Raw genomic sequence first — 23183 nt, forward strand, 5'->3', positions numbered from 1 at the left:
ACAAGCATATTGTCCATACTTTGAACAAGGAACATTTAATATCTGTGAATTCCAGCTGTCCTGTAATTGCACAACTGTAGGGAGCCAACGTTTGACCCATGGCAGGCCACAATGGAGCAGACCTGGTAGAGAGGCTGTGAGGGTCTGCAGCTGTCATCATGGGGGTCTGCCAAGTGGTTCCCACAGCACCAATCCCTGTGTGAGACTCTCACTTAAAAATTGGAATGTTCACAAAATAGTCTAAACACTAAGCAAAGTAAACTGATGACAGCTGGTTCTCAGAATTGTCCGAACCCATGCTCTATCCCTCAAAATGATCTTTTGACAGGTTAGTATTTGTTTTGAAGCAAACATGAAAAATAACCCTAGCTATAGTTTTTATGAATATATACACACCAAACAGAATAGTGTTTACCTCTGGGGAGGAACTGGGGGGAAGGGGCGGTGAAGGAGAATTTTGCCTTTATATTTGATATTTGAATTTATGTAATTACATGTTGATATATGATCTTTAAAAGAGTAACTATATTTATGCTCTAAATCCTGCTCTAAACTTCACTGTAAATCCTTCAATAACTCTCCACTGCATTTAAGCTAAAGTTCAAGGTGTATAGGCTAGAGCAGGTCTGGTTCTCTCAAAGGGCCCCAGACTCCCTATGAGGTCTGAAACCTTTAGGTGTTTGTATATGCACTCCCCTGTGCTTAGAATGCCTTCCTCCACTTCACCCACTGGAGTGAGTTATCCCTCTTTTACTCTGAAGAACCGTGGATTTGGGAAAAAGTGAAAGAGGAGTAAAATACTTAGTTATTCTGTGCTAATACTTTTTCTTGGAATAACATCCTTTGAAAGCTTCCCAGAGTGCACTGACTGCAGCGTTACATATCAAATCATGCTGAGACCCAAGACTGAAATAAAATGTTGTTCCCTCATTGCTAGACCCTGGCTGTGTCAAGCACATACTATACTGGATTACAGGGATCAGACAGGAGTGGGATTCTGGAACTGCCCAAGAAAGATGCTGATATGGTTGTTTATAGCTTGCTACCTAATGTCCTGTCAAGCGAGTAATATACAGCTATTATAGTTAACATTTCATTATTTATCATCCAGATATTAGGAAACCTAAATTTTCTTCTTGGGCAAGATATTTCCTCTTTTGGGCATCATTTGCTTCTCTGCAAAATGTGTCCAAGTTTGGACTAAATGGTCTCAAAATTCTTTCCAAGTCTAAGATTTTAGATTCTATGTATTTATAAGAGATACATTACAGAATCTTTACAGTAGTCCTTTCTGAAAGATGCTCTTCTCTGATAGTTGCCCCCACTGCCTCTCCTTCCCATCAAACTTTTAAAAAAGTAGCCTGCACACAAAAATCCTTCTTTAATGGAGATAGTATTTGAACTTCTTAGGTAAGTTAATATTTGTCCATGATTAAGTGTTAACTTAAAAATATAAGTCTCTAAGCCAAGGTACCACATCTGTTGTATCATCTACCAACTAAAATATCATTAATGTTTCTTCCATAAACAATATGACAATCTACCTTCTGAAAGAAGAGACAATAAAAAATCCTGGAAAACAAGAGCAGCACTATTATACCACAAAATAAATATTTAGGGTTCTGGAAATTTTTATCCCTAGAGATAGTAAAGACAGTGATTAATTAGTAGCTAAAATGAGAAAATCTTTGAGACTGTCTAACTAATCACAGCTATGCATCATGGGTGCTCAGCATGCTCTTCCATTTCTTTGTTTCTGAGCACCAGAGCCTAATACACTAAATTTCCTGGATCAAGGAAAACACTTTTGCAAATATAGGCAAGGTATAGAGTGGTTAAGGCCAACAGATCAGTCAGACTACTAGAGTGTGAACTCTACCATTCACCAGCTAACCAACACTCTGGAAAAACATGGATTTAGAACAGTACCTGCCTCACAGGATTACTGTCAAGATAAAATGAGATTGTTCAGGTCAAGTCCTTAGACACACCGCCAGCACTCAATAATGGTTAGCTAATAATAGTAATAATAATGGTATTGAGAACCTGTTGTGTTCCAGGCACATGTAGATGCATTGCATGTATTATTTCTATTCCTATAACAACTCTTGCAAAGTAGGTACAATTTTCATTCCATAGCTAAAGAAACAAATTCAGAGAGGGTGAGTAATCAGCCTGGGCTATGATTAGTGATAGGGACGGGGCTCACACCAAGTTTGTTGAATCTAACACACTGCCTCTCAGAATTGTTTGATGAATATAAAGAAAAATTGTGAAATAGGTTGTATTGCCTTAAGCACAAAGTGTGTATATATATATATATATATATATAAAAAATACACATACATTATATATACATATATATATAATAAATATCCTTCTGGCAGCCATTCTCAAGAGCTCCATTGTATGCTCAGAAACATTTTTGAACCAAACCAAGAGTACCTTTTTCCCCCTCAAATCTTCTGTAGTCTTCAGGTTCTAATCTTAGTATGGTCCTTAGCTAGCTGGGACTGCACCTCTCTTTCATCATCTCTGAAATAAAAATCTGAATTACAAGTCATAGGTCTTTCCCACTCTGGAATTTTTTTCCTCCTGTTGTAAAGGCATTGCTGCAAGCCATTGCTGCCATCCAGAGGAGGCCCAGAGAAGGCATTACAGTGCTATTAATTGTGGTGACAACAGCTACCATTTATTGAGTGTCTACTACGAGCCCAGCACTTCCCTGGGCATATTTCATATGTATTTCTATTCTGCAAGGCAGGATGTTTTAAAACAGAAATAAGAATTTAAAAAATTTAAATAATGTGTCCTGGATCATTCAATGAGTAACAAGTAACTGAATTTTGTTTTGAGTTTGATTTTTTTTTTTTCAGCGATGACAAGAACCAAAATACAAGTATCGTGCTTAAGGAGGCAATATGTTTGCAAATTCATCCTTTCAGCCAGAACACAGTATATGCTGCTCTACCTCCCTGGGAGGACCCTGAGTTCAGGGCCTTGCATATGGCTCTTCAGCAAGTGACACCTATTAAGCAATTAAAACTGTTACCTCTCAGGCATAACCATTATTTGTCAAGTGTAAAAAAATGCAGAGACCCAAATCTAGAGATTCTGATTCAGGGTCTGGAGTAAGGTCCATTTTAAACAAGCCCTCCAGATGATTTTGCTCATTGAGAAACCCTGTTCAATTGTGGTTTCTATAGGGCCCAGAACACAGAGTGGGTAATAGTTTCCTGACATGCATCTGGGACGTACACTAGTTACTTTTTCAAAGAATGGGCTGCCAACTTGAAGACAATATTTCTAAGCTTTACAATGTCCTTCAGTTCCAGGATGGCTTGAGGCTCCTGGATGGGAAGCTACTTTCTAGGGCAGGGGCCTTGCACTCTTATCTCAAGATTTCATATGTTGGAAAGGTATTTTACATCACTCTGAGTATACCAACCATGCCAATCATGTTGAATGGCTTCAGCTTCCACCTCACACTGACTCACCCACACCTCCTATTCAGTATTAGGCTGTTTATATGCAGGTAAGCTCACTGGACTATGATGGGCCTAGACTCACTAGTCTTGCCAAGGACTAGGACAAGTGGTTGTCACACAAGATTCTGCCTGGCAAAGACAATGGTAATTGGCTAAACAGCCAGACAGGTTCCACCCAGAATGTGGGATGGGAGACCTGAGACTGTTACCTACCAGGTAGTAAGAGATCAGAACTGATGGATTTCCTCACTCCTAGTTGCTCACACCACTGAGTGGTGCTTCCTTAGGTCCTCTGCAGAAATCACTATTGTACACATACAATCTTCTAGAAGATACTGCTGCTCATTCTCTCTGAATTCCATAACTTGAGCTTAAGCCTGGAAGGAATGGCAAGTGCCTAATACCTAGTAGCTGAAAAAATGATAGAAAGGTGCACACACAGTCTCCTATTGATTCTCAAAGCTCTTCTGACAGTGTTTTTATCTTCAGTTCCTTTTTGCATATGAGGAAACTAAAGTTCAGTAAAATGACTTGTTAGAGATCAAGGAACTAAGCAGAGGTGGAACTAAAACTTTCGATAAAAATATAACACCCAACTAGTAAATAACCCAAGTCCTCACTTCTATGGCAAAAATCCTTTAAATCATTTCCGCCCACCCCATAACATAGAGTTCAGAGCCTCACATTTCTAACTTCCTGACAGATCTTCTTGCCCCAGATTTTACCTCCAACCTACCTTCCACATCACTATCAAATTTATCTTTGCAAAATGCAAATCTGGTCACACTACTTCCCCAAGTAAGCCTAGTACATATGTGACAAAGATCCAAATGCTTAAGGTTTCAAAGCCCTCTGTGATGTGAACTTCTACTCTTGCTCTTCCAAGTCTCATCTGCATCATCAAATTCCATTCCTATCAAAAGTTTTTCCTTCCCTCACCCCATGTTTAATTTCATTATCCATTGTTAAGTTTTTCCCCAGCCATGTATGCATGTATGTAAATATATACCTAGCTAATACATTGACGTGAACACATAACACCATTTATGGTTTAAGGAATAATTAAGCAATCATACTCTTGGAACCCCGTTTAAGAACCACATTACCAAACCCCCGTTACTGTTCCTTTCAGCCTCTGTGCCTCTACACGTGCTGGAATACCCTTCTAGGCTTTAGTCAGCATAGTAAATAAATCATTTAGAACCTCAGATTCAGCTTACCTCCTCTGGAAAGGTTCCACTTACTACCTTGAGGAACACCAAAGGCTTCTGTTATACCTTCAATATGAAATTTATGTTTGCTCACATATTTGCCTTCCTGGTAAATTGAAGACAACAAATATTAAGTACATTTCATCTCCAGCAACCAGAACAAATGTTAATTATACAGTAAATATATAATTTATGAGAAAGCTCAAAAAATAGGGTGTTCATACAGCCCAGTGAGCCTGGGAGTCCTGGCTTATGCCTGTTGTCAGGAGTTATTATGGTAATGAATGTGTCCTGATTTACATGGCCAATTATATGATCACCCTATCAATAAATGTTGAATGAATTAATGGAGATTTTAACTGATAAAATCTAGACAGGAAAAGTTGATATATAAAAATTCTCAAAAATTCAACAACTGAACACTACACCTCCTTCCTCCTCCAAAGTGCTTGAAAACTTCTTGGGGACAGAGAAGGTGAGTTTGCACAAACCAGATGTCAATAACCTTTATTGCATAAATATGCTGAAACATGTTAGCATATTCCTACTTCAAGAAAACCTAAAGTATGAATTTATAGATCAGTGTGACAGAGATGATCATCTATGTTTACTACTTGATGGGAACTAGATAGTAGAGAAATTTAAAGAGCTGACTTTACCACTTGTTCAAAATTAGAAATGTAGATTAAATACTCCTCCTAAAATAACACAGTCAATGGTAACATGATTTAAAAAAATTCAACAGATGCAATTTCTAAAAGAACCTCTCTTCAGTATACACATGCATACCACCTACTTACCCCTGCTCTTTGGGAAAAATACAATCTCTTTGAGTTTGATATTATAAATAAAATTTTTATTTAAATCTTTAATTATTCAAGTAGAAAAGGTTGTTTTTAACTACAATTAAACAAAAAAAGGGAAGTGAGGTAATTTCTTGATAATAATCTTGTCTTCCTCCAACAGTATCATCTTCTTTAAAAGTAAAGGTAATTCCTTGTAAATAAGGCTTTTAATAAATTACAAATATGTAATAGGTCTTGTCCATCCTCTTCCTAACTACTTAATGCACTGTTGCATAGCAACAATTTTTTTTTCTGCTTCTTCTTTGTTGGAAGTCTGAGAGTCTGAAATCTGCATTGGCTTGGATGAGCTTGGGAATTTTTCTGGTACCAGGGGTGCAAATATCCATTGTAGAAATCAGTAGCTGTTAGTGTTTTCTTGAGCATCACTGACTGAACACCAATCCAGCCATCCTAAAGGGCAAAAGGTAAATACTGAGTAGGCAGTCGGGGCAAAACTAAGGAAATTTTAGTTTATAAAATGTTTATTGTGAAAACAAGCCAACCAACAAATCACTGCTAAATGTCAAGCTACAAATAGCACTATACTAAGCAACATATGATACTTAGACTTTAAAATTCTATTACCAGGAATGATAACAAATACATCAAACTGTTAAGTCTGTCTGAGCCTAGAGAGCAGAAATTAAAAGGTACATCATATTTGCATGGTGCTTTATAGTTTTTAGAGTACGTCCATGCATTTTATTATAACTGGCTGTCAAAACATAACCACTCTAAAAGGCAGGGAGATCCAATATCACCTCCATTATAGAAAACTGATGCCCAGAGAAGATTAGTGATTTTGTGCGGTAACACAATTGGTGGGACTCAAACTCACATGCTCAGACAATCCCAACTTCCTCTATAACAGCAAACTACAGACTTGCAATACAGATATATAGACCCCAACAAGCACAGCAAGACATAGGCATCAGTACTCTTCTAGGGCAGCTTGATGCAGGGGTTTTGTATCTAGAGTCTGTGTGTGTCAGATCAATCTATCATATACTTTAAGCACCATTCTTGAACATGAGACAGGTTACATAAACACCTTATGAAGGAAAATACCCACAAAATGGAAGGAATGTGGAACACTTTTCAGGAATATGCCATTGTCTTTTAAAATAATAATGATTCCAAAGTCATTTTAAATAGTCAAGAAATCTTTCTAACCATGACTGAACAGTATAAGCAAGTAAGATACATGAACTGTAGTAGCTGAACCAGATTTTCAACAAAGCTATCTTGTGATAGTCCTATTAAGAAGATGACTTATTAAACATGAAAACAAGTAAATTTTCTTTTAAGAAAGCACTAAAGTTACTAAATCTTCTTGCATTCTTTCAATAATAATGCCTTGGCAAAACTTCATTACTTTTAAAAAGTTATGCTAGAGATTCTATTTCCTAAGATAAGGCTCAATCTGATGCCCAAGAGGTTGAGTAAAATCCTAACTGAAAATGATAAATAATACAAACTATAAACTCAGTAAAGCAAATATGATACTTTGAAATTTAAGGAAATGGTACCTTGCAACAAACCAGCAGCATTTGTGACTGTTTGTGGTATATTACTGATCCTGGAAAAACAGCCTGTCCTATTAATTTCTGATCTAAAGAATGGAGGAAGAAATGATATGTGAGAGAGAATAAATAATTATGCAATGTTGTGATGTTTCTAAAAATTCAAAATGCATCTTGGGAGGCAGTACACAGGCAGATGTGGCGAGGACACATCTGCTGATGCCTTGACTTATAATCCAAAGCTTATGATGGAACCATGGTGCTGTGTCTATCTTGAATCCAAAAGAGTAGCTTTCCATGTTCATAAAAAGCTATGAGTCATTTACTCAGTCTCTCTGAAATCGACCTGAAATGTTGAGTCTAGAAGTTTTGACTGCTTTTGGGACCATTCTGGGAATCTACCAATGGAAAGAGATGAGGGGCTCAGGATCTAAGCTGGCCCTTTCACCCCCCGCCAGAGTCTTAATTCTGACTCTCTCTGAATCAGACCAACTCCCTCTGTGGTTCATAACCTTCAGGCCACCACTTTGGAAGGGTACTGATGGTCTTGGAAAAGACCTGTGTGGTGAAATGCTACACCCTGGCCTAAGATGCTCCTGGGTTTTCATTGTTATTCACCAGAATCACATCAACAAAGTCATTTTGCACTCCTTGAAAACCTTAACGCAGGAAATCACAGAGCTTAAAAAGGAACAGTAACACTGCTTTGCCTACCTCCCAGGTTTTTATGATGATTAAACAAGAAAATATATTAGTGGACACTGCAAAAAAGAGAATAAATTAATTCTTGAACTGAAACAAACCAAAAGAATCTCTATTTTTAGTAAATGTGACCTATGGTAAAAGGGACATATTTTCAAATGGTCTATAGTGAAAATATTTTCATTGTCATCTATTCAAAAGTTCATACCAGTGAGGACTGAACCACTAACTTCTACTAAATCCATAAGTTTAATGGTATTATCCATCCAGAGTGTCTGCAATGGAATCTGCCAAAAAAAAAAAAAAAATAAAGAAGATATGATAAAGGAATACACTCAGTGCCAGACCCATTTAACTATGATTTTGTGTCAATCTTTAAATTATTTTGCCCACCTGTATCCCTTGCAGGTCCTTGTCCCTCTCCCTCCCATCCTCAGAGCCCTAAGTATTTATTATTATCTGCTAGTTTTTTTTGTACATTTTTTACTTTATCAAGTCACCTACTACACGAATGTCCACTATTTTATTGTTGTAACTTGCTTTACTACACATAATTCTTTCAGACTCCCTCCATTTTGATGAAAATGGCTGAATTCCACCTTTACTTATGCCTGAATAGTATTCCACAGTGTGTAGATACACCATATCTTCTTGAGCCAATTGTCTACCCCAGCTCTTGTATTTATAAATAAATCTTTAAAAAAAAATTTAAACACTATTTGAAGAACAATGTTTAGATCTTTGTTAATATTTCTAATTAAAAATTTAGTTTCATAATACCGGATGGTCTCACTCATAGCAGGAATCTAGAAAACTTAAATAAGGGACCAGGAAAAAGAATAACTATAAGAAAGTAAAAATCAAAATCAACAAAAAACTATGAACCAGAGACACTTTTTGGGGGGTGGGGGTGGGAGGGGAGGGATTGGGCTCAAAATGGGGGGGTTGCAATTGTATGGGGAATATAAAAATAAAATCTATTATTTAAAAAAAAATAAATAAATAAAAATAAACCTTTAAAAAAAACTTAGTTTCATTATAAAAAGTACAAGCATTAGAACAATTATATCCATGTTACTGAGAGGTAACCACTGTTAACAGATGTGTATTTCCCTGCATTTCTTTTTCAACAAATATTACTACAAAAATCTAGAACACCTAGTTTTCTCATTTTCAGGTCAGAGCTCTTTTTATAACATTCCTTAAAGAGGACATTTAATTTTTAGAGGAGTCAGATTGTGTAGAAGGTTTGAACATTGAATCTATGAACTAAATAAATTTGAAGTTCATAGGTGTTCATTAGCTCACATTTTGACACTATCCTTTTTTATAATAAGGATTATAAATAAGTTCCCAATAAGTTATGAAACGATTTTCATGTGTAACTTTTTTCTTTCATAGAACTTGAAATACTTTTGAAACATGCTTTTTGACTAAAAAAGATTTACTGAATTATAAAAATGCAAGGTATATAATCAGAGTCATCAGAGCATTGCAGAAAAGAGGATGGATAAGAAGATAGTTATTTCGGTATCCTCCATCATTAGTGTCAAAATCATATGTTTACACTGATTTAAATTGCGTTTTTTGATTTTGAAAGATAGTAACATGGTCATTAACCCCATTTTAGAGGTTAAAAAAAAAAACAGAAGCTCAGAGAGAAGATAAGTGTCTTATTCTTGGTTAGTAAATGGCAGCTCTAGGAATCAGATCTTATCTTCTGGCTCCAAGATAAGTATTTATTCACTTGTTCTGTGTTACAAGTTTTTTGCAATGGAGAGGAAAAGTGAATTGTGTAAGATAAGAATCATTGTGTAAGTGACAACGTAATCAGTTTAATTTTCTGAGGAACTTTAAGCTTTCATAATGGCTATACCAATTTACATTCCCACCAACAATATATGAGGGCTCCAAATTCTTTTTTTTTATAAAGATTTATTTTTATTTATGCATACAAGAACTGGGGTGTAGGCCAGAGGTACAGGGGTTGAGAGAACTCATCAGAGACAGAGTAGGGAGCAGAACAGGCAGATCTACTGAAATACACTGCTGAGGGGAACAGTGGGCGAGGCAGGGGAGGTCTGCTGTGCCATGTGGGTATCTCTCTGGCTGGGGAGCGAACTCATGCTGCAGTGGCTGGTGATAGTTTGATAGAGTTGAGACTTTAACCCCTCCACTACCAGGGAGGCCCTCCAAATTCTTTTGATTGTGAATATACAGTTGTCTAGCACCATGTGGTGAAAAGCTATTTTTTCCCCATCAAATTGTCTTAGTGATCTTATCAAAAATTAATTGACCATAAATGTATGGATTTATTTCTGGACTCCCAATTCTGTCCCATTGAACCCTGTATCTATATTTGTGTTCATATCACACTGTCTTGATAACTAGAGCTTTGTATTAGTTTTGAAATCAGAAAAAGTGAGTTCTCCAACTTTTTTTTTTCTTAAGATTCTTTGGCTATTCTGGGCCTCTTGGGAGTCCATATACATTTCTAATCAGCTTGCCAATTTCTGCAAAGAAGTCAATGGGATTCTTTTTTTATATAGAAAATGAGTTGCATTTGAATATCAATTTGGAGAATAGTACCATTTAACAATACTAAGTCTTCCAATCCAATCCAAAGAACACAGAGGTCTTTTCATTTACTTAGATATTCTTTACTGTTTATTAGCTCCAATAGATTGGGGTGGGGGAGGTATTCTTTATGATTTTTCTCTATATAAGATCACACTGTCTGCAATTACAGTTTTATTTCTCCCTTTCAAATTTGGTTACCTTTTGTTTCCTTTACTTGCCCAAATGCCCTGGCTATTATCTCCAGTACAATGTTGAACAAAAGTGGTGAGAATAGACACCTTTGTCTTGATTCTGATTTTAGGAGGAAGCCTTTCAGTCTTTCACCATTAAATATGATGTTAGCTATCAGGTTTTTACAGATACTTTATCAGGTTGAGGAAGTTTCCTTCACTTCTTAGTTCACTGAATATTTTTACCATGGATGGATGGTGGCTTTTGTCAAATGCTTTTTCTGCATCTATTGAGACAATTATATGGCTCTTGTCCTTTACTTTACTAATATTGTGTATGACACTGATTGATTTATTTTCATTATTTACTGATCAGACATCCCAAAATTAGTCACTTCATTTTCATTCCCCTCCTCTTTCAGATGGGATAATGTAACTTGGTAATGGACACTAAAAAATATATATTTGAAAGTGCTTTTAAATTCTATGGCCCTGGGCCTCCCCGGTGGCGCAGTGGTTGAGCGCTGGGTTGCAAAGCTGCCCGCAGCCTCTGCAGCACCGGTTTATTCCTTGGCCATCAGGCAAGGGTCCCACATGGCACACAGACCTCTCCTGCCGCCCACTGCTCCCCTCAACAGTGTACTTCGTCAGTCTGCCTGTTCTGCTCCCTGCTCTGGCTCTGGCAAATTCTCTCACCCTCCTGTGCTTCTGACTGTACCCAGTGCTTGTATAAATAAATAAATAAATCTTTCAAAATAAATAAATAAATAAATTCTATGGCCCTTATAGAAATGTTTGAAGAATATTTTAAAATTTTCAGATACAAAGAAGAACTGAGAACAGGGACTCAAATGGGTTTTTATACACTAATTTTCACAGCAGCACTATTCACAACAGTCAAAAGGTGGAAACATCCTAAACCTCTATCGAAAGATGAATGGGCAAGTGATGGTATAAACATGAGATGGAGTAGCACTTACAGAGGAATGACATTCCGATGCATGGTACAGTACAGATGAACCTTAGAGATACTATGCTTAGTGAGATAAGCAGAGACAAAAGGACAAGTATTGTGTGATACCACTTATATGAAATACCTAGAATAGGCAAATGTATACAAAAAACACAAAGCAGGATACAGACATTACCAGGGACCATGCAAGGGAGGCATAGGGGAGTTAGTGTTTGATGGGTACAGAGTTTCAATGTGAGATGATAAAAAGTTCTAGAGATGGTTAGCGGTAATGACTGCACAGTATTGTGAATGTACTTAATGCAAATGAACTATATACTTAAAGATGTCTAAGGTAAATTTTATATTATGTATATTTTACTACAATAAAAATTTTTAAAAATGATTTTTTGGATTCCGAGGCTTAATTTATGAGATTCATTCCTAAATAAAAATATTTTGAAAGTGACTTAGATGCATGTACTTAAGTAAAAGTGAAATTGATCTCCAACTTACTATATTTCCAATGGCACGATAAAGTCTCAGTATTTGCTCTGAAGTTTGTTCCTCCCACTTTATACAGCTGGTACCAGCAGAAATCTTAGGGGCTGCAAGACAAATGCAATAGCAAGAATGTCTACCAGGTTTAGTGTTCATGAAATGATAACTTGATGCTGAATGACAGATATAAGAGAATTCACTAAATTATTTTCTCAACTTGTGTAGGTTTGAAAATTTCCATAATTTAAGATAAAAATCAGTAAGTAGAAGAAAACATGGGTGAATGTCTTTATAACCTAGAAGTAGAAAAGTCCTTTTAACTATGATTCAAAATCCAGAGGCAATTAAAGAATGGTAAATATGACTATATAAAACTGTTTTGCAAGACAAAAAAGCCATAAGTAAAAAAACAAACAAGTGATAAACCAAAAGTATTTTCAATTTATATCATAGCACTTTATGTAGACAGTCTATAAGATATAATAATTATATAATAAATTAAATAAAAATGTATATATAATTATATATTTAACTATTATAAAAAAGACAAGGGACATTTCTTCCTATGGGCAGGAAATGATTTCCAGGATACACTGTTAAGTGAACAAAGAAAGGTACAGATAAGTTTATCTTTTATTGCACCTTTTGTGGGGGAGTGAGTAGGGGAAAGGGAAAAATTAATTAAAATATATGTATTTTGTTTACTTTGATCAAAGAAAACAACTGGAAAGCTAAATCAGAAACTAATTAAAAGTCACCTATAGAACACTGGTCCATGATTTGCGAGATTGGGATGTGAGATTTCTCTGAGTATCCTTTCAAAGAGTTTTAACTTTTGAATCATGAACATAACAGTCCAACTACATACCCATAGTAGGATATAGTCTAAGGACAAACAAAACTCTCAAATCTTATTTAATAGTCTTACTGTTTGTAGAAGTGTTGGTAGTATACATTTTGAAACTATTTTATGCATGGCAAACAGTTTAGTTTTTATTTAAAAAAATATATTCCGCATAAAAGAAAATAAAGGAAACCCCTGCAATTTAAAATTAGAATCAAAAAACAGTATGACCACAAGTGTTCTTTAAAGATACAATGCCTAGCCGTGTCCACTGTCACCTCATCTTAGAACACACTGTTGTGCTGGATGGTTTCTAAAAACCAACCTCTACAATGAATGGGGTAGGGAGATGGCTGACTCCAATGTGGGGCAGAGGATTTACAAAGTGAGGCTGGGACATCTTTTTAAACAACAACAACAACAAAAAAAAAAAACCACAAGAAAAGCTGAACACCCTGCAAGGGAGAGCAGAGGGCGAGATGGGAGAGGTTATCTGCCAAGGTTGGGACATCTTGAGATGGAAAATAAGGAAGCACTCAAAAGCTAGTTGAGGAGTAGGGGGTAGTGTTAGAAGCATGCAGGAGCCAACTTTAAGGGGCTCCTAATGCCAAATTTGGGACAACTTGGGTAGCACAGAAATTTATAAATGTAATTAATGGTGAAGCACAATAAATTAAAATGTTTGAGTCAAATAATTAAAAAACCTGTTTGCCATCATAAGTGAAGGCAATTGTGGCATCAACTCCTTATAACAAAACTGTTAATCAGAGAAAGAATTAGGCTCTTCTCCTGCCATTCTAAGATGAATTAAAGTTCATCCAAATTAATGAGAAAAAGCTCATTATTTACAGAATAATGCCAAATATTAAATGTAAATGGATCTGGAAAAAATCACCATTTTTATAATCCCTATTGGAATAATTCCTTCAGGGATAGGGAGTCAATTTGTCCTGAAATTATTATGCAAAATGTGGCTAGAGAACCAGATATTTGCACAGAGTATTACCCCACAGATTACCTGCTAATTGCCAAAAAGAAAAATGAATTTTTACACTGGAAAAATCTGGTGGTTACCACCTCAACCAAGTGATCAAATTTCACATGGCTAGCCTGTATAGTACTGAAATGATGTCCCTAGACTGGTGGAGACAGAGGAGAGACTTCTCTGAGTTTATACTTTTGAATAGTTTTAGCTTTTGAATCATGTAAATGTCTTACATATTCAATAAATAAAATTAAATCACAAATAAAACTGAAAACAATCCTTAAAATTAAAAACAAGCTAAACCAAATCTCATTGGTATACAGCATTACCTATGAATTTCTCTTTTCAAAAACTTGAACCTTGCATCTAATTGAGTTTTTATAAAAACTTCCAATTTACAGGAAAAGTAAAGGTTAGAAAATCAAGTTAAACAATACTGGGAGGAAACAGATAAAAAGCCAATGACATGGAAGGAAAAAAAATAGTGGAGGAATTACTCTAGATTAAAGAGACTAAAAAGACATAAAAACTAAATATAATTGGGTCCTAGTTTGAGAAAATACGCAACTATAAAGTCATGTTTTTAGACAATTAGGAAAATTTAAATATGTGCTGGCTATTAGATGATATTAGAAAACTGTTCATTTTTCTTAGGCGATCCATGCTGAAGTATTTAGGGATGAGAGATCATGATGTCTACTCCCAAGTAGTTGAGCAGAAATTAAAGTATATATACTACAAAATACATATACATATATAAAGATAGAAAAAAAATGAGGCCAAACGTTAATTTTTCACTCTGGGTTGAATAGGTAGTTACTATCTTTCAACTTATCTCTGTATTTAGTACTTTCCAAAATGAAAGAAAAAGGGGAAAAAATTCCAACCTTTCATGAAGCTACATGTTAAGAGGGAAGGGAGATCTTACCAACCCTTCCTTAGAAAAGGACACACAAAGTGGGCACTCAATCTAGACAGAATTACAGTGAGGAAGTCAGAGTGCTCAGATGCCATCACAACAAACAAAACCTAATGAAAGATGTGAGTCTGCAGGCATCACTCACCATGTGTCACCCCCTCAGCTGGCTGTTGTCTTCCACTGTTCAAACTTTCAGGCAAATTTTTCAAAACTGAAATAAGCTTTTAAAAAAAGGAAAAAAAAAAAAAAAGAGACAGAGCAATGTATTCAAGATGAACAGAACAAAAGCAGAAATATATTATAATTCACTGTCATGAAATTTATAGTTTTCAAAGAGCTGTAGGGCAGGTAAGGTAGTATGCTAATTGCCTTAAACTGCACAAGCTTCCAGTATGCAGATGGCAGATATTTAGATATCCACTCTCTCACTCTGCAGGTGGGAAGCAGTGGAGCCTCCCAGAAAGGAGAATATTTCTCAATTCACAATTCTAGGTTCAAATCCCAGTTCCACCACCTACAAGCTGTGTGTGTGTTAAGAGTCATTTTACTTGTCAGTGCCCTTCAGTGGTTTACAGTCACAGGTGTAAGACAAGTGACAGCAACAGCTACCTCAAGGTTTGTTGGGAAGATTAAAAAAAACAATCAGTCTATAGAGTATCTAAAACAGATAGCCAGTATTCAATAAATGACAGTTACCATTATAACAGTTTTTTTCCTGAGGTGAATGACCATTTATGTATTGAGGGAAAAAGTTTTCCTGTATACAGGGTGGTAGACTATGGGTTCTTTGGTGGTGGGTGCACCAAGGTAACAATACCTGAAGGGGCACTGTACACTTCTATTATGGAAACAACAACGTAAACCAATATGAACTCAATAAAATATATTTAAAAATCTTTCCTCTATAGAAAATTAATATTTCATATGAAAATAATTAATTTGGTCAGTGATCATTTACTCAGACTCTACTGTGTGCTGAATCAATGAGCTATACAAGACTATATAGTTCATTTATAGCTAGGAGGGTCAGCAGGATCCAGTGCTTATGGATGCAAATGACAGGAACTCAGGCACAGAAGTGGGAGCTAAGAATTACTTAGGAAATGCTGTTGGTTAGGCAAACTTTACATCAAGCTAGGGATGTAAGGAGAGTAACACTGCAGTCTAAAGTCTTTGTTGTGAAAAGCAGTGGCCCATATAATATCACATGCTTCATTTGAAAGCTTTCATTGAGTACCCACTTTGTGTAAATTCTCAAAGATTTACATGAGATTATAAATGCCAAACTAATTTTTAGGAAGCCAGGGATAGAAGTCACTTTCTTTTTTTAAAAAAGCTTAAAATTATACATCATAAAAAAACCATTTCATCATAACCACTAAGGACACTGAGTAAATGAATAAAAAGCAGTGGGATATTGGAGCACTGTACCATGTTTGCACCCAGTCTTGACAGCACTGCTTCTAATTCCTTTGAGGTACTCTTGGGTGGCACAGGAACCATTTCCTGTTTGAGAATTGGGCCTACATCAAACCTACAAAAAAATCATAAGCAAATAATATCATTACTATTTCTTAAGATCAATGTTTGTGCACATAGGTATCTCACACACACACACACACACACACACACACACACACACACACACACACAGAGACACACACACAATTTGACTTTTAGTTACTAGCAAGGGAGAAAAATCAGCCTGAAAAAAATGGAGAGCAAAATTTGGCCTGTACTTAGATTTTAAATTTATTCTTTTCCTAGAGGAAAAAAGTACAAATAAATATATTGGGGATTTGACTGCAATTACAAATAATTCTATTATTAGTAATAAATAGTATAAAATTTTCCTATTTATATAATGAAAGCACACAGCAGACAATTTGTTTTCCAAGGAAGTATAAGTAGGAAATTCATAATTATTTCTTCCTACATTTCCTTTTTTCAAAGGACCAGACTTTTGCTTGGATTATAATCATTGCTGATTATAAGTAGGTACAAGTGTATTTATATTCCTACATGTCTAAAATTTTTACATCAATCTTTTTAAACACTGGCCATCAGCTATTGGCAGAAATATGCTTTGCTTTAAATATTTAACTTTGTAGTTTGTTAATTTTATTTTTATGCTATGAGCTTTAATAAAATTTTTATTAAGGAAAATTACATTAAAAAGAATGACCAGTTTAATGAATCACCATATAAACATCACCCAGATTTTTAGTTTTGCCACTCTTGGTTCATCTTGTACTTTTTTTCTGAAGTTAAAGCAAATCCCAGATATTGACCTATTCCTATGCACTTGTGAATTATTCTTTTTATTAGAACCCCAGGTGATAACAGGCAGAGACAATATACTCCTGAAGCAATTTTAAATAAGTTTCTTAGTTTGTAGGTATACTTAAAAAAATTAAATGTCTGAGACAATTATATTATACATTGGTATACAATGTACTCTGTTTTTTTTTAAGGGCAGGAAATCTTTTTTTTTTTTTTTAAAGATTTATTTATTTATTTATACAAGCACTGGGTACAGTCAGAAGCGCGGGAGGGTGAGAGAATTCACCAGAGCCAGAGCAGGAACAGAACAGGCAGATTGATGAAGAAATACACTGCTGAGGGGAGCAGCGGGCGCAGCAGGCGAGGTCTGTCATGCCATGTGGGACTCTCACCGGCGGCCAGGGATCGAACAGGCACTGCAAAAGCTGCGGGCAGCTTCGCAGCCCAGTGCTCAACCGCTGCACCACCAGGGGAGGCCCTACAATGTATTCTTACTTCAGGTCTCAAAAATTCACCATAGAAACTAGAGTTAGCAGAACCAAGATTCATGACAACTATGATGCAAAAATTCACCTCTCGTTTACATAATATCTTTTTACTTATTTTTATTTATTTATTTATTTATTTATTTATTTTATTTATACAAGAGCTGGAGTACAGGCCAGAGGCGTGGGAGGGTGAGAGGATTCACCAGAGAAAGCAGGGTACAGAACAGGCAGACGATCAAAAACACTGTTGAGGGGCACAGCAGGCGAGACAGGAGAGGTCTGCTGCGCCACTGGTACCTCCCTGGCCACTGGGAATCGAACCCATGCTGCAGAGGTTGTGGACAGCCCCACAGCACTGTGCTCAACCTGCTGCACCACCAGGGAGGCCTACATACTATCTTTTATAGAAATCCAGTTGCTAGTTATCAAGTTAGTATAATCAACCAATTAAACATTTCACAAGGCTTTAGAAAGATGCATAAATACCAAAAACACAGAATTTTTATGTGAGAAACCAGGAAAACAGAGGGTACCATAGCAGAGGAAGCCCTTGGAGTCAGTTTCATTCATCCATTCTCAAACAGATTGATCTCAACATTCAAAATCATTACCAAAAGAAAGTCAAGAAAATGTTCTACCTTTTAGGTCTGATCTGCATAATGGTCACTCCAGTAACCGTGTCTCCGTGAAGAACAGTATGGATTATGGGTGCTGGACCACGCCACCTTGGGAGGCAACTGGGATGGACATTCAATATGCCACTGAGTTAGAAAAGGCAGAAATTAGTATGCAAGTGGGTTTTACCATTTAGTTACTGCTACTTAAACTAATATGCTACTTTCATCATTAAAATTTTCCAGAAATTTTGAAAAAATAACAAATCTAGTCTTGGACCACCTGAAAAGGAAGCCAGAGCTAAGTTCACTTTCTTACCTTGAGACCAATGAAACTCAGTTAATGAAAGACAAGACAAGAACAACTATTCATTGTTTCAGAGATGTTTCACAGCAGCTCAAGATGTCTGTGAGTTTTTAAATAAAAGCAAAATTACCATTTTTTACTATATAAGAACCACATAAACTCTACCATTGTTTCAAAAATGTTTCACAGCAGCTCAAGATGTCTGTGAGTTTTTAAATAAAAGCAAAATTACCATTTTTTAGTATATAAGAACCACATAAACTCTACCATGCATCTTACAATGTGAATTATATTTATTATTTAGTCACAAAATTACCCTAAGTTTGCATACAGAATGCATAAAAAAAACTTCTTGAATTTCTATCAAATAACCTATTTACTTTTGCTGTTTATCCCAATATACCTATCACCCACTGATGAGCTATTTAATTTACTAATCTGTAATTAGTTTAATGATGTCCCCATCAGCATGAGTATACACTTAAGGGTGTGAGTACATGAGAGTCTTATATTTTAAGTTTCACTGTTTAGTCCAGTCTCATTCATCCAACAAACACTTACTGAGCACAATCCATGTGCTGGCACTGTTCTAAGTGCTGGAGACACAAACAATTGAATAAAACAGAAAAAAATCTCCCCTGCCTGAGGGGAGCTCATGCGCAAAAAGTGGGAGATAAGCAATAAAAAACAAACTATGTATAAAGTCTGTCAGATGATGCTCAGTTCTATGGAGAAAAATAAAGCAGAGAAGGGGACAGGTGTACTGGGTAGGAGATTACAATCTTAATTGTGGTCAAGGACAACAAAACACTCGAGTAAAGAAATGAGGAGGTCAGGGAATAAGTCATACAGATATTTGGGAGAAAAGCTTTCCAGATAGAAGGATCGTAAGCACAAAGGACTTCATGAAGGTGAATGCTTGGCAAGTTCAGGCACATCAGTGAGGCCAGTATGGCTGGAATTGAGTGAACCAAAGGGAGAGGACCAGGAGACAGTAGAGAGCCAGCAGGGAACCAAACCCAGGAGGCAGGTCCTCTTTGGTCATTACAAGAACTTTAATTTTTATTGTGAGTGAGAAAGAAATCTCTAGAGAATTTTGAACAAAGTGACACAGTTCAACTTATGAACAGATTTTGAACAGGACATCCTGATGAACTAAATGACTCCCAGCAATTGTTAGGCTGAAATTTACTGAAATGAAGATTTTGGGACGAGCAGACCTAGGCTGAAAAATTCAGGAATGCACTTTTGGATGGCTTAAATGTAGTTTGGGTAGATAGCTGAACTAGAGGGACAGATTTTGGATTGTCAGCATATAGGTGAAATTTAAATGAGGGTGGATAAAAGCTCATAGACAGTGATAACCAAGGAAGTCATATTTTTCTTTTTAAAGAGAACATACTAAAGAAAACAATGAGTTTAAGTTATTGCACTTTCTATACCATGTTCATTTATAAAGACTAAGGTTTCAATAATGTATTTCCTTATAAATTAAACTTACTAAGGAAATTTAAGAATAAGCGCCTCACTCAGAAGTCGGCCAAATGAAGCTACCACGCCAACATCATATTCTCCAGATCCCACATCTGGCCACTCATACACCGGAAACTGAGACTGGACAGCGTATTGCTTCACTGGCAGTCCTTTTGGTGATAGGGAGGGCACTGTGACCACCTCCAATTTTTCAATTAACTTTTCCTCTTTGTTTTCCCTAAGATTAGAAGAAAATGTGAGTGTTAAGGCAATAACTCAAAGCTAAAATAACATCTACAAGGCATTTTTATGCTTAAACTCCTAAAGCATTTAAATTTAAAAGACTGAAACTAGTGGAACTGAGAGACTGAATTTTTATTTATTTAATTTTAATTATTTTAAGTGTAAAGAGACACATGTAGCAAATATCTACTGTTTGGACAGCATGTTTCTAGAGATTTCCTGTGCATACAGAACCAAACCAGGAAGGTACAACTGCACAATTGGGATATCATATATACTCATCTGCATTTTCCTCCTAGTGCTATATATGCTACTATGTGTCTTTTTAAAAAATGGGTTAAAAAAATATACTTATGCCTATATGTGCACAGAACACTTCACAGAAATAAGAAACCAAAAACAGTATCTCTGAAGAGAAGAAATGGGAAACAGGTGGAAAAAACTGACTTTTCACTGTACTTCCTTTGAATCTTTTGAATTCTGTACCATAACCATTTGTTATTCAAGCAATGACTATTAAAATAACAAGAAACAAAAACAGATACCTTGGGGATAATTCCATGACAATACAGCACATATAGCATTACCTTTTCTTTTTATCTGCTGCATAATATTCCACTACTCAGCAACTGTTCATTTATTTTGAAGGTATTGCATGCATATGCTGAGAAAAGGAGTACACAGGAGTAAAAGGAGTATATAGGAGAAAGTACAAGAGTAATGGAGCTGCCAAGTGAAGTATCATCAGAAGGGTAAGGATATAGGATGAGAGATTTAAGGCAATGTGCAGTAAGTACAGCTTGTCGAGAGTGCGTTATGGAGGGTGTGCTAAAGGGAACTCATGTATAAGGAGTGTTTCAGAGTGTGTGTACTGAGGGAGGAATATGATACACGGGGAGTGATGAGAAAGTCTTGACGATGACAGAAATAAGTTTGCATGTGGAGTGCTTCAGGCAGAAAAATGCAGTGGGTAAATAAAAAACAGAGGTTGGGGGAAAGGAAGCAGAATGGTATACACAGGTACAGCCACTATCTATGTACCCTGGCCTTTCAGGACAGGTGAAAGCACTAGTAATTTTCCCCCAACAAACAAGATTTGTTAAATTTTAAGAACACTAAACATGTACCTAAGAGTTCTGATTTCTAAATTTATTCATCTGAACAGCCGTTTTGGACTTTGATCTTATTTCTGCTGCAGAAAAATAGATCCCGTGGTAAACACGGAGGAGATGGGGAGCGAAGAAGTGAGAGGTGGTGGGTATGCAGACAAGATGCACGTGCCCGGTAAGAGGAAACCCAAAGGATTAGAGTGTACAAATCACACCTATAGGAGGCGAGGAGTAAGTGGCAAGGGGAGGGCTCTGGAGTCGGAACCCGTTTTAGACCCAAACAACTCAGCTGATGACCTTGGTCAACCGCTTAACCTTTCCGAACTCCGGTTTCCCTACAGGCAAACCCTGCAGGGAGGCAACGAAATGGACGCAGGTGATGCGTGCAGAGCGGCTAGCACAGTCCTGGCCCCGCAGGCTGCAGGTGACGCTGGAACATGCAGGGCCCGGAGCGGGGTGCGCAGACAGGACCCGACCAGCGGGCGCCGCGTGCTTTCCGGGCGCCGGGAGCTCTGGGCCCACACCCCGCCGGCGCCGGCGCCGCTGCTCTCGCCGACCCGAAGCCCGAGCTTTGGGCTCAGCCGCGGCCGCCAGGCCCCCCTCGCCCGGGCCCGGTACCTGGCGGCGTGCAGCGCCCGCAGCGTCTCGCGGGCGAAATGGTCTGTGCCGAAGAAAAGCACTCGCCAGGGCGGCTTCTCGCGGACGCGGGCGCCCCGGCCATCCTCCCCGCCAGATGACCGGCCGAGACCGGCCAGCGCCAGCCACTGGGGGCCCGGCCTCCCGCCCGCGCCGCCGACCGCCGGCCGCGTCCCCCAGCAGCGCCGCACCAGCGTCCGCATCACCGCAGGCGGCGGCCTCCACTGCGCAGGCGCGTCGCAGGGCTGACTGGCGTAGCTAGGCCGGAGGGGCGGGGCCGGGGAAGGAGCAGTGGGCGGGGCTTCCAGTGACAGTGGGCGGGGCCTGCTGATGGGAGGCGTGGCCCGCTTGTGGGCCCTGAGGAAGAAATTTGCTAGTTTAAGCGTCCGGGTGAATTTTGCTTTTGTTTGTACGATTTAGTCAATCTCCCGAAAGAACTCTTCTGGGAACAAATCATAATTTTCGTGGCAATGAAATATCATTTATTTACATAATTCAGTGTCATTTTTCTCAGCTATTATAATTAATATTTACTGTAGACCATACTTTAACAAAGCATTTTATATCCATTATTTCAGTTAACCCTTCTGTCAAGGTAGTTATTGTTACAACCATTTTACTGAAGAGATTCCGAGACTCAATGTAGTTAAGGGCATTCCCTATCTGAGGTTCTCACTGCTAGTTTATATAGCTCCAAAGCCTGGGATCATAACCATTTGGTCTATTTGCAGCAACTGAGGAAGCTGAGGCTCAGTTATTTGCTCTAGTCATTCCGGTAAATTGCAGTCACCACTCTTGCTCCTACCCTCACACCAAGGGATACCATAGAGGATATTCTTAGAGAAAATGGGTAGGAGAAGCTGTCCCAAGAAAACCTCTAAGGACTTTGGAGCTTAGACTCTATATACCTGAAGCCCATGCAGTGGCCTTCTCCTTGAGTGTCATTACATGTCCTGACTATGGAGGGGAGACCAGATTCCTCTGTAGTCACTCTCACCAACTTTCCTCACCACAAGTCTTAGACCCACTGACCCTGGAGCAGTCCTTTTTCCTAAACATGAGATCTGCATATCCTTGCTTCCATGTCTTTGATATTCATTTTCTAATACCAAGTTTACACATCTTCCCTGAAGCTTCAAGCTCTTGCATGCATGGCCTTTATATCTTTCTTCATGGGCTCTGTGGGGGTGACTGCTTCTCACACAGTTTGAAATTGTTGAGGGAAGTTGTCTAATGTGTAGATATTGATTCATTTACTTGTGTGCAAAAGTAAAAGCAAAAAGAGAAAGACCACATTTCCAGGGATTCTG

General features: G+C 37.5%; 1 protein-coding gene across 1 annotated transcript; it reads right to left on the reverse strand.

Moving 5' to 3' along the window:
* Nucleotides 1-4717: 4717 nt before the first annotated feature.
* Nucleotides 4718-22076, reverse strand: MTFMT (mitochondrial methionyl-tRNA formyltransferase). Its single transcript, XM_037502719.2, is given in 10 exon segments — nucleotides 4718-5794; nucleotides 5797-5955; nucleotides 7074-7156; nucleotides 7978-8056; nucleotides 11988-12079; nucleotides 14866-14941; nucleotides 16152-16254; nucleotides 18130-18252; nucleotides 19914-20123; nucleotides 21856-22076. Coding segments are annotated over 10 exon segments (1182 nt in total). The 3' UTR covers nucleotides 4718-5758.
* Nucleotides 22077-23183: the final 1107 nt, after the last annotated feature.

This window comes from Talpa occidentalis, unplaced genomic scaffold (genome assembly GCF_014898055.3).
Source record: "Talpa occidentalis isolate TD23 unplaced genomic scaffold, MPIMG_talOcc4v2.1 talOcc4.11, whole genome shotgun sequence".
Classification (NCBI taxonomy): Eukaryota; Metazoa; Chordata; class Mammalia; order Eulipotyphla; family Talpidae; genus Talpa; species Talpa occidentalis.